Here is a 12,500-nt window from a genome sequence, read left to right as displayed (position 1 = left end):
TGCGAACTGACGATATGAAGAATCGTCTTTGCACCGAATTGAAATTGTCCCCACATAAATCAAAGTCATCCAGATGATCTGGATCTGTATAATTAGATCTTGACCACCCTGTAGAAGATTGCCTAGTGTATGTGACAATTGAATCAATGCAAAAGGTAGTTAAAGGGCAAGGGTCTGACCAAAGAAGATTTTTCTATTGAGAGGACTTAAAAGAGATGAGTATGTCTTGGGCTTAGGCCTAAGCCGTCACTACCATAAGAGGCAGCTTATTGCTTGATGTTCCAGCAGTAACAGAGAAACTACTTGAACTCAGTTTTTTTATTTTCTATACTATTAGTGGAAATTTAATATCACGCATTGATTTTCAGATAAACAGTAATGGTCATGAATAAAAAATTTCATATAAATACTAATAATTTTCAAAAAATTATGTTGCTTAGTATTTATAACATTTGACATATAAACATGTGTAGGCATGTGTCTACATGCAGTTTAGTTTTGTTTGTATTTATGTGTGGTTTTTATATTTATTTAAATGTATATTGTGGTCAAATAAAGTAAGGAGCGATTCCAAAATAAATGTTGGGGTGCCAGCTGGGTTGTCCTGTTTAATTCAGATTGATTTGTAAAACAAAACAGGTGCACGATGGCACATAAAACAGAAAATAAATGGATGGTATAACTTTCCTGACGTTATTGAAGTAGCTCGGTTTATCTGGTCTAGCTTAGGTTGAGCTTCGTCCTGTTGTCTGCTTGAATTCCAAAGGCTCAAACAGGATGGAGCTGGGTCAGTTGTTCTCACTGTGTGTCTCCTCTGCACTGCGGAGGCAGAGTGAGATGATTTTGTTAGCAGCAACTACCCCTCTTGTCCCAGAGTGGTATTATATACCTTTGATGAGTCTAGAAACCAGTCCTCCAACGCGCATGCATTACACTATACAGTATATTCCTTACTGCACCCCTCAGTCTGGCTCATAGTTGTGCAGTCAAGCCTGACTGATGCTGCCCTTTCTTTCTTCTCTGTTCAGTGATCACTCTTTTTCAAAAGAAACTCTTAAAAAATGTTTCCAGCACTAACCTGCTCTCCTTTTATTTTGCTTACCACCCATAAGGTGCCTACCGACCAGCAATTGTTTAAACCAGCACGTGCTTTTACATGAGGCTAAAATAGCAGGTAATGCTTAAAAATGAAAACTATACCACATCTGAACAGTATAATTTAAATCTCCTTAATGAGGGTTTGCATTAAACCTACAGGAAAAAGAAAATGAAATAGTTTTTAGACATTCAAAAATTTCTAATGTAATAGACACCCTAACTTCATTTCTGCCAAGTTTAAGATGCGGTTGTTCTGTTTTGAAAAAGTTAAGGTTAAACAAACTAAGGCAGAACACCACACATGCAGTTGTGACCAGCACATTTGATGCATCTTTCAGAATAAATGTGACATATTTGGATCCTTTACTAAGGTATCTATGTGGTATTCTTTTCCATTTTTTAAGATGAATGTTTAATTTATAATTTTAAATCTGGGAATTTTGGAGTTATGGTTGTTTATTATTCTTTTTTAAACAGGCTCTTTTGAACGTAATTTTCTAAAGTTCAGTATGCTATTATTGTTAATCACTTCTGAATAATCAGTGTGTATTATATTGTGGTGAATTTTTTTTAATGGAAACATGTTTTGATTGGGTGTTTGTAAACCTGCCCTAGTTAATTTATTATAAAATGAACAATTATCAAATGTGGCTTTAAAGCTATATTTTGGTTATTTATCCGTATAACACAATAATTAGTATGGAACGTTGATGTCAGGTTATAGCTGATGAAAAAGCTTTGTAGGAGAGGGGTAATTATAGAAATGAGAGTTTAAGTTTACAAAAAATATATTTGTTGGGGTGGAAATAATTAAATAAAAACATGTCAGTAGTTTTTCATTCAGTTATAGTCCCAAACATGCTTATTCAGGGATCAAGACATGGGGTGCCAAAAAAATCTGGGTACAATTTGAATAGTAAGTCCATAACAGGTCACACTTACTTAAATTGGGACAGTTTACTTTTCTTTTTTACCCTAACCTGCTTTTTTTTTTGGTCCTGTGTGGTAAAAAAGGAAAACGGAGCCACTTCACATATGTAGTGCGTAGTCTGAATTCTGAACGGAGAACTGAGGAGCTGTGAGGCAGCAATAAATACATTTCTGCCATTTTCAGGACATAAATCAGTCTTTAATGATCTTCTTTATAGATATTGCAAATTTTGTACAAATTACTGTGAGTGAAAACAATATAAAGCAGTTAAGATAAATAAATTGTACTGCAACCACCTATATAACGTTGGTTACTTCATCTTAAGAGTTATTGTGCTCTTTAATTATCAGGTTGTCTGCTGAGTATCACAGGCAGTGTGTATTAGGATAAATACAATTAAATATATTTAAGAAATTCCATATTACATAGCTCACACATTTGAAGTTATAACACATCATCATGAATTTCACATTAATTATTAAACATTAAGTTTGTATGTTGAAGTATAATGACAGGATTCAAATTTCCTTTGGTGCAAGGAACCAACAGTGGGCATGAAGTCACTTCATCAGTGCACACTCACATCAACACAGCATGTTGTGATCATCGTCCTAATTGCATACAGTAAAATACATTTTTAAATAAAATTTCTCAACTAAGCATGAAGGTACAGAGTATTGATTGGAAAATGTTAGATTTTTCATAGGTTCTTGATTCTTTACTTGGTCTTTATTGGCAAGTGCCTCTTTTCTGTACTTTCAGTATAATTGTTTAGACAAATTAAATTGTTAATGCACATGTGCTCTTCTCAGATAAATATATTTTGTCTTGTAGTGGATTGACCATCTCTCATGAAGGAATAATGATAAATGGAGCAAGTTTAATCATTAAAGGAGTCCTAGCCAAGGGCTCTGTAAATAACTGCCAAGGAAAGGTATGTTGTTTTTCTATTTTTACTTATCACTTTTGTATTTCTCCTCTCAGTGTTTGGAGCTGGCTGCTAAAAGGAAATATTTTTCTTGTAAAAACTTGACCATGCATAAAATTAGAGTGCACAATACAAACTTAATTTTTTAAATTGTTAATTGCACCTCTTTGATGTTATTAAACTGTTGACTGAAAATAGGGACCACAATAGTGTATTCATTTTTTTTAATGCATATTGCAATATTATAATAAATGATTCAGATTGATTTTGAGACATGTTATTTATCTATATAGACACTTAAGAACAGTATACAAGTGACACATCAAATCATTGTACTTCTTGTAAAAAATTGAAAACGTTCAGCAACAAATAAGTGTGCTCAACTATAGCTTAGTTTGAACACAGTTTGAGTGAATTTACTAAAAAATCTGGAATACTATGCTTAAAAACAAAAAAGCAGTTCATCTGAAATTCAGTAACCCTTAAAAATGACTATCCTTTGGAGGTTATTATTTTAGCATCAACCCTTACCTATAGCATAAGCAGTGAGATAGTGAGGCCCAGTCATCAGAGGAATTCACACAGAGGCTTTATACAATGAAGCCATTTTAACAATCGCTTGTCATTGAAAGGGGCTTTTCGCAGATAATCAGTTGTCTTGGACAACTGCATTGACACCAGCCATACAGAAACATATTTTGCCTACAAAAACATTGAAAACTTAGCTAGCAATAGATAACAGGTTTGCTGTTAGTTCAGTTAACGTGCATCTTAACCGTGATGAGAGGTTCTCTGAAAGCGGAGGCTCTTGGCAAATGGCAAGGCAGTTAGCAGGCGTTCAAACAAGTATGACATCTGAGCATGTCAATTTAGCTAGTTTCCCCAAACAAAAATGCATCAAACGTTTTTTTAAATTTTAAGAGTCTTTTAGTGAGAGTTTTAATTAACTGTGTTCTTTAACTGACAAGTGATGTTGGATTGGTACTAAAATTCTGAATTTGGTATCAATACCAGCTTTCTGACCTTACTTCTGGCACCAAAATGATACTGATGCAGATAACAGCTGCTTCAATTCCCCCCAGTGTTCATAAATGTTGGCGCGATACACATGCAGAGCAGGTTAGAGATTATGAAAGTAGTAAAATTCAAAAGTATCAAAAAAAAAAGATAGTAAAGATCACATTAGCGGTAAAAAATGGAAATTATTACTTGGTGAAATAAAGGATAGTAATAATCATCCTGGAACAGGTGGAATTGAAAACCTAACAGGTCCAAGCATGGTCAGAAATAAAAGACAAAGAGTAGAAGGCAAATTAGAACATTGTAAAGAGGTCAATAAATGTTGGTGCGAAACACATGCAGAGCAGGTTAGAGATTATGAAAGCAGTGGAATTCAAAAGGTTAAAAAAAAAAATGTTGGCGCGATACACATGCAGAGCAAGTAACAATTTATGAAAGTATCAAAAAAATTATAGTAAAGATCGCATTAGCGCTTACAAACGGAAATTATTACTCGGTGAAATAACTGAATGGCAAAAAGAGATTGAATATATGGACATAGGTGACATGTCAGAAGTATGTAGATATTGTAAGGCTTTAAAGTTTAAGTCGGAGACTTGTAGATCGTCTGATTTGTGCTGCCATCAGGGAAAAGTAGTGTTTCTTCCCAATGAAGAGACTTATCTATGAGAATTACATGATTTGTTGTTTGGTGAAAGTGAAATTCACAGACGCTACAGGCAAAATATTAAAATCTACAGTAATCTGTTTGCATTTGCATCATTCAATGCTCAGATTGTAGACTTACACAATAATGGACCGATTTACACAATAATGGACAATAGGCTATGAGAATCTGTGGTCCCGCAACAATTAATATAACAAGTTTAATTTCGAAGAAACCACAATTTGGTCAGGTGTATATTTATGATCTCGGACAAGTGATGCAACATAGGATTGAAAGAGTTAAAAGATCGGACGTAATAGAACTTATACAGCCAATAATGGATACAAATCCATATGTCAAAAAGTATCACACTTTTATAATAAACCAACATGTGACGAATTGTCAGTGATAATAGTTTCGAAAGGCAGAGATATTAAAGACAGAGTTGATATTTGAGTATATCCAAAAGCAAAGCATGATTCAAATATCATGAGATCATGATATGCCATTCGTATTAAAACATTTACAGTTTCCAGTGAGAATAGCTTTTGCTATGACAATTAAGAAATCACGGGGACAAACATTCGAAAAAGTCGGTTTATTTATTAGAGAGAAAGAAACGATATTCAATCATTGGCAGTTGTATGTTGCTTTTTCACGATGTAAGTCCAACCACAGAATCAAAATTCAATGCCATCTTGAAGAAAAGTTAATTCCAAATATTGTTTTTACTGAAGTTTTAAGGTGAAAGTGAAAATAATGCATATGTAACAATTCCCATGAAAATAACAATCTCTTTAAATTGTATATCCGGTTAAGCGAACCCGGGGTTGGCGAGCGAAGTGAGCAGGGGCCTGAGCTCCCTAGTCTGATCCCTCATCCCTCAGGTGCAGGTAATAATAACGATATACAGTGTTTTTAAAACACCAGGGTATCATAATGTTTATTTATTATGCAGTATGCTAACACCCCAGTGGTTTTTCCCTGTATTTCAACCTATTGGACACGCACCAAGTACATAATGGGGTGGCAACCCGCAAATTGTAAATTCCAACCTTAATTTGCACTCTGGTTTGCTAGAATGCACACATGCTCTATCTATGTAGCTATATGTCACATTTATGTGGATTCAAGAAATAGATAAGTAGAAATTTTAGCATTCAGGTGCAATTGTAATGCATATATCATGGACATAATTTCTGAAAACAGTTATGCCAGTTTAAGTGTGTGTATGTTTGAATGAAGGATCTGGCCCCACCCTGAACAAACATTTTGTCCATCCTCTAGTGCTTACACATATTTGGACTGAATTAATTTGACTGGTCAGTCATCCTAACATGCACATCTTTTGGATGTTGTTAGCTCTGCTGCCTCATTTCTTCAAATCCTTTGGTTCTTCACTCGCTTATATTCTCTCTGCGCGGAGTATGTTTTTCATATGAGTTTCTAAGTCATGTGGTGCTGCCCTTATTGAACACCAGTCAGCAATTTGGCCATCTAGCCTGATCACTGTAATTTGTGTGGCATATTACAACTTTTCAATTAAATTTTATCACAAACTCTTTGTTTTAAACACAGTTTCATATCATTTAATATCCATTAGCTGTTTGCACATCTCAAATATACTTAATCCAACTTGGGATTGTTGGAGGGCCAGCACATAGCCAATTAGCACAGAGAGTAAGGAAGGAAACGGCCTAGAACAGCAAAAGCATTTATTTAAAGGCATTTTCAAGAGGTTATTCACCAGTTATTTCTGTTGTGTCCCACACAACAAATTTTCAAGTGAACTAGAAGTAACAATAAATGCCTAGTTGTGGGCCTCTTTTTCATGGGGCAGAAATATTTTTTTCCTGGGGAAAAAGTCATGAAGTAAGATTCGAAAACAGCTGCGCTCAAGAACATCCACATCTCCAATAATTGTGATTTGTTTACAAAGCACAGGTGTGTAAGCAAATGCCTATCTGAAAATTAGAAAAGTACATTAAAATGTGTTACTTTGCATTCTACAGAAAGGACTTGTTTCATCCAGGTGACTTTATGGCAATCTCTCCTAAGAGCACACAATGATGTGCTTTATTTTTATTTAGACAGTAGCTGTATTGGGTCAATATAATTTATGATTCTGCATATTTTCTCTCCAGCAACTTAAAGTAACTTAATTTAGTTCCTCTAATCAACGTCTTTCTCAGCGATCCATTTTAAGTCCTGTTTTATTTACTATATACAGTGCATCCAGAAAGTATTCACAGCGCATCACTTTTTCAACATTTTGTTATGTTACAGCCTTATTCCAAAATGTATTGAATTCATTTTTTTCCTCAGAATTCTACACACAACACCCCATAATGACAACATGAAAAAAGTTTACTTGAGGTTTTTGCAAATTTATTAAAAATAAAAAAACTGAGAAATCAAATGTACATAAGTATTCACAACCTTTGCTCAATACTTTGTCGATGCACCTTTGGCAGAAATTACAGCCTCAAATCTTTTTGAATATGATGCCACAAGCTTGGCACACCTACCCTTGGCCAGTTTCGCCCATTCCTCTTTGCAGCACCTCTCAAGCTCCATCAGGTTGGATGGGAAGCGTCGATGCACAGCCATTTTAAGATCTCTCAAAAGATGTTCAATCAGATTAAAGTCTGGGCTCTGGTTGGGCCACTCAAGGAAATTCACAGAGTTGTCCTGAAGCCACTCTTTTGATATCTTGGCTGTGTGCTTAGGGTCGCTGTCCTGCTGAAAGATGAACCAAGGCCCCAGTCTGAGGTCAAGAGCGCTCTGGAGCAGGTTTTCATCCAGGATGTCTCTGTATATTGCTGCAGTCATCTTTCCCTTTATCCTGACTAGTCTCCCAGTTCCTGCTGCTAAAAAACATCCCCACAGCATGATGCTGCCACCACCATGCTTCACTGTAGGGATGATTTTGGCCTGGTGATGAATTTTGTTTCTCATTGTCTGATTGTCCTTCAGGTGCCTTTTGGCAAACTCCAGGCAGGCTGCCATGTGCCTTTTACTAAGGAGTGGCTTCCGTCTACCATACAGGCCTGATTGGTGGATTGCTGCAGAGATGGTTGTCCTTCTGGAAGGTTCTCCTCTCTCCACAGAAGACCTCTGGAGCTCTGACAGAGTGATCATCGGGTTCCTGGTCACCTCCCTGACTAAGGTCCTTCTCCCCCGATCGCTCAGTTTAGATGGCCGGCCAGCTCTAGGAAGAGTCCTGGTGGTTTCAAACTTCTTCCACTTACGGATGATGGAGGCTACTGTGCTCATTGGGACCTTCAAATCAGCAGAAATGTTTCTGTAACCTTCCCCAGATTTGTGCCCCGAGACAATTCTGTCTCGGATGACTACAGACAATTCCTTTGACTTCATGCTTAGTTTGTGCTGTGGGACCTTATATCGACAGGTGTGTGCCTTTCCAAATCATGTCCAATCAACTGAATTTACCACATGTGGACTCCAATTAAGCTGTAAAAACATCTTAAGGATGATTAGGGGAAACAGGATGCACCTGAACTCAATTTTGAGCTTCATGGCAAAGGCTATGAATACTTATGTACATGTGCTTTCTCAGTTTTTTTTATTTTTAATAAATTTGCAAAAATCTCTAGTAAACTTTTTTCACGTTGTCATTATGGGGTGTTGTGTGTAGAATTCTGAGGAAAAAAATGAATTTAATCCATTTTGGAATAAGGCTGTAACATAACAAAATATGGAGAAAGTGATGCGCTGTGAATACTTTCCGGATGCACTGTATCTTCATCCTATAGGAGTTATCTTCTGTAAATTGAATATTTCTTTTCACTGTTACGTTGATGATACAGAGGTTTTTATTATTGTTTGTATCAATTAATCGGCTCCACAATTTTTGTCTTGAACTAAGATCCTGGATGGCTGAAAATTTTTCTTGATCTCAGTCAAAATGAAATGGAAGTGCAGATAGCTGGTCCTTCTGCCAAAGCTCAAGTTTTCTTGAAGTTGTTGGCTCTTTTACTGACTTCTGCAAACCTCAAGTCCATAATTTTTGACAGTAACCTCTCTTTTGAGAAACTGATTAACTCTGTAGTTATGAGTTGCTTTTTCCAACTTTGTCTTTTAGCTAAGGTCAAACCCTTTTTTATCTCCTAAGAATATTAAGAAAGCTACTCATGCTTTTATTTTTTTCTCGGCTTGATTACTGCAACTTGTATTCTGGGATCAGTAAATCACTGATATGTAGGTTGCAGTTGGTTCAGGATGCTACTGCTCAGTTTTTGGTTGGGGCAAGAACGTTTGATTCTGTTTCTCCAAGATTAGCTTCCTTGCTCTGACTACTAGTTAGTGTAAAAATTGACTTCAAAATATTGTTGCTAGTTTTTAAATCATTACATAGGTATGCTCCTGCCTGTTTATCTGAATTGTGTATTTTACTCCAGTCATCTACAGAACTAAGATCTACCGATCAGTTGTCTCTTATGGTCCCTTGCTCTAAGTGTAAAACTAAGGGGGGCCGGGCTTTTGCAGCTCTTGAGCCTTGTCTGTGGAACTCTGCCTCATTATGTTAAAGAGTCACCTTCAATTGAACTGTAAAACTAGATTGATGACACATTTCTATTCTCTAGCTTACAGTGACCTTCACGGATAATGATGGTTTCCCTACTCTTAGTCATCTTCTTTCTTTTTCTTTAACTCACTGCTGTCTGTATTTTGATTTATTGCCCTTTATTTTTATATACAGTATTTCTATTTATTTTACTTATGTTCATTGTATGTTTTACAACAACAACAACAACAACATTTATTTATATAGCACATTTTCATACAAACAGTAGCTCAAAGTGCTTTACATATTAAAGAATAGAAAAATGAAAGACATAATTATAAAAAAATAAATCAACATTAACATCGAGTAAGAGTAAGGTTCAATGGCCAGGGGGGACAGAAAAAACAAAAAAACTCCAGACGGCTGGAGAAAAAATAAAATCTGTAGGGATTTTAATGTAAAGCACTTTGGCCACAGCATTACTGATGTTGTTTTAAATGTGCTCTATGAATAAATTGACATTGACAGCATGTAATATTTTTTGTACAGTAAATATTTGTTGTTAAACTTCACTTTACAATGTTTAATTAACATTTACTGTATAGTATTAAGGTTTAAATGCCTTCTGCATCATTCTCTGAGAGTGATTGCATTAAGAGGATGCCCCACCCATGCACTATACACTTTTGGTCTAAGATTAGGGGGTTTGATCCCAGATTGCACAAGGTATTCTTTTCTTAACCAACTCTGTATGTGATAAATTTCATATACCCGATCAGAAGTGAAGCTACACTTTTCTTTTTTTTTTGTTTTTTATTTAAATATGGTCAACTGCTGTACAATCAAATCGTGAGAGAAATAAACAGACTCTGAGGCTTTGTGGTTGATTTTTGTGTCCATCTACCTGAAAAAAACCTGACTATTAGGGAAATCACTCCAGAATTTGAAATAAACACTCAAGATGAACTAGACATGAAAATAATAAAATTACTCGAGACTACAGGGTTGGACAAGGAAAAAGGGCCAGAGGAATTGCACTGCTGATGTAAGTGTAATAAACAAGTCGGGAGAAAAGAAACTGTTGCTGCCCCTTCCCCTTCTCTCTGGCCATGCCATAACAAAATAGTGAGGCAAGGCCTTAAATAATTGATTAAAGGATAAAGTCAATGCAGTATTCAAAACAAAGTTATCTTACCACACCATATAGGCCATGTTCCAAATTAAATTATAACAAACACCAGTACACTGTGACAAGTCAAGATCTTTCCTTGGATGGGACACCATTCTGGGAAGGTATGAAAGCACTTTTTACCACAGTAATAGTTACTTGTGCCATCAATCCCTTACGTTTTTTTCTGTAGGCATACTTTCTAATTAAATATTCCTTAAATATCCGATCTTGGAGTGCCTGTCCTTTGCTTGGGCTCATTGTTCTCTGTCTGTGATCTTTGACTATAGAAAGTAAGTAAAAGTAAAGTAAAATGGGCTTTTCCCATGTAGTTGTCTCTTGCAGCTTCTGCTTGCTTAAGTTTTTAAAAAGTAAACTAAAACCAAATTCCCAAGTTGTAATCCTCTCTCACACATGCAGCCTTCTTTGTAGAGTCTGCAATTTATTTCTGTGGGATTTCTTCACTATTTCATAACACATATCAGCTAAACTGAGTGGTGACCTAAAACTGAATCCTTGTGAATAGTTTTAGTGTCTTGCTGCGCCCCAAACTGTTAGATTATGCATCACACTATACTGCAAGCTGCTTCACCGACACAGTGATAGCAGAGGTGACGTTGTCTTAGTATTCACAAACTGGGTACATAACAACTATCTATGAAGGGAAATGATTAATCATATATATTGTGAGGGCAAAAAATGAAAGTCTGTAACCTAAATGATATTAACAGTAATAACAAAATGGTTATGATCTTAAAAGACTGGTGCAGTAAAATAAAATGAAACCGCACAGCAACTCTGACCTTTGACTGCATTGATAAAGACTGATTTAATTCAAGGTATAAGCATCTCTCAAATTGGCTTACTGTACAACTTGTGTGAAAACTCTACAGATATCCTTTGATATGCCGTTCTTTTCATATATTAGCAAGGATATGGTAAACAGGAATCCTGTTAAGTGTTAAAGGATAGGAATGGTATGTTACTTTCACTGAATGTTGTGATTAAATTAGGTTAATACATGCCTCTAATTATACGTTTTATGTTTAAAATATATGGGGTTACATGATAAAATTATAATACTGTATGCTGTCACCATCAATATAAGTGTATATTTCATCCGTGTCTTGTAGAAATGCCACAAAGCAACTTTCAACGCTTGCTGTCATGAATTAAGGCATCATGTCAGGGTTTCCATACACACTTTAGACATTATTTGCCTGATATTTTTCCTTTTTTTAACGTGTGTTTTTAAACAACTAAAAAACCATATCAAATGGTAATGTGAAAGACGCAGGTTTGAATCGTTTCCTTCAAAACTCAGTAGTTTGGCATTAAAAATGTAATATAGTGTAATCCAGGAGTGCCCACACTTTTTTGGCTTGCGAGCTACTTTTAAAATGACCAGGTCAAAATGATCTACCTACATTAAAAATGCTATATCTATACTAATAAAAGGCAAAGCCCTCACTGACTCACTCACTGACTCACTCATCACTAATTCTCCAATTTCCTGTGTAGGTGGAAGGCTGAAATTTGGCAGGCTCATTCCTTACAGCTTACTTACAAGAGTTAGGCAGGTTTCATTTCGAAATTCTACGCGTAACGGTCATAACTGGAACCTAATTTCATCCATATACAGTATACGGCCATAGCCTGCAGCTCGGTCGCCGTGGGAGGTGGAGTTGCATCTCGGATCATTACGCCTCCCACGTAATTGAGTGCCTGCCCATATTAGGTAAATATTCGCAGGTGAAGGACTGTGCTTAGCATATTCATAAGTGCAGCTACTGCGGAAACCCTCCCTCGGCGAAAGTGTGAGAGAAACTTTTAAGTGCCGGGTCTGAGCTAAAATTAAATAAAGCCGTGGACAACGCAAGATCGGACAAGATATTCGTGAGATACAAGTTTAATCCGATGATTGTGCTGCTTCCAGAAATGTATTTTCATATTAAAGCATTTTACCAATCACTTTTCAGCCATCATTTGTTGCCAGGCAGAGAGGCCTTCACAATCCATTTTGCAAGCCCTCTAACGCAGAATAAATGTCGATTAACCTGTTGCTTCAACCAATCAGATTTTGAGTTGGTGTCAGTAGGGCCGTCTAGCAGCCGTAGGGCAACGTCACCGTATTCAGGCCCATTGATTGGATAGAAGCAGATATGAGGTACTCTACGAGGC

General features: G+C 36.2%; 1 protein-coding gene across 1 annotated transcript in view; it reads left to right on the top strand.

Moving 5' to 3' along the window:
- The window catches only part of smchd1 (structural maintenance of chromosomes flexible hinge domain containing 1), a 459,542-nt gene that overhangs the window by 196,699 nt on the left and 250,343 nt on the right, over nt 1-12,500 (top strand). Inside the window, exon 21 of the mRNA XM_039754843.1 lies at nt 2,864-2,963. Coding sequence (XP_039610777.1) covers nt 2,864-2,963 — 100 coding nt within the window. The remainder of the gene's footprint in view (nt 1-2,863; nt 2,964-12,500) is intronic.

The sequence above is a fragment of the Polypterus senegalus genome, chromosome 5 (genome assembly GCF_016835505.1).
Source record: "Polypterus senegalus isolate Bchr_013 chromosome 5, ASM1683550v1, whole genome shotgun sequence".
Taxonomy (NCBI): Eukaryota; Metazoa; Chordata; class Cladistia; order Polypteriformes; family Polypteridae; genus Polypterus; species Polypterus senegalus.
This window is presented reverse-complemented; position numbering and strand designations above follow the sequence as displayed.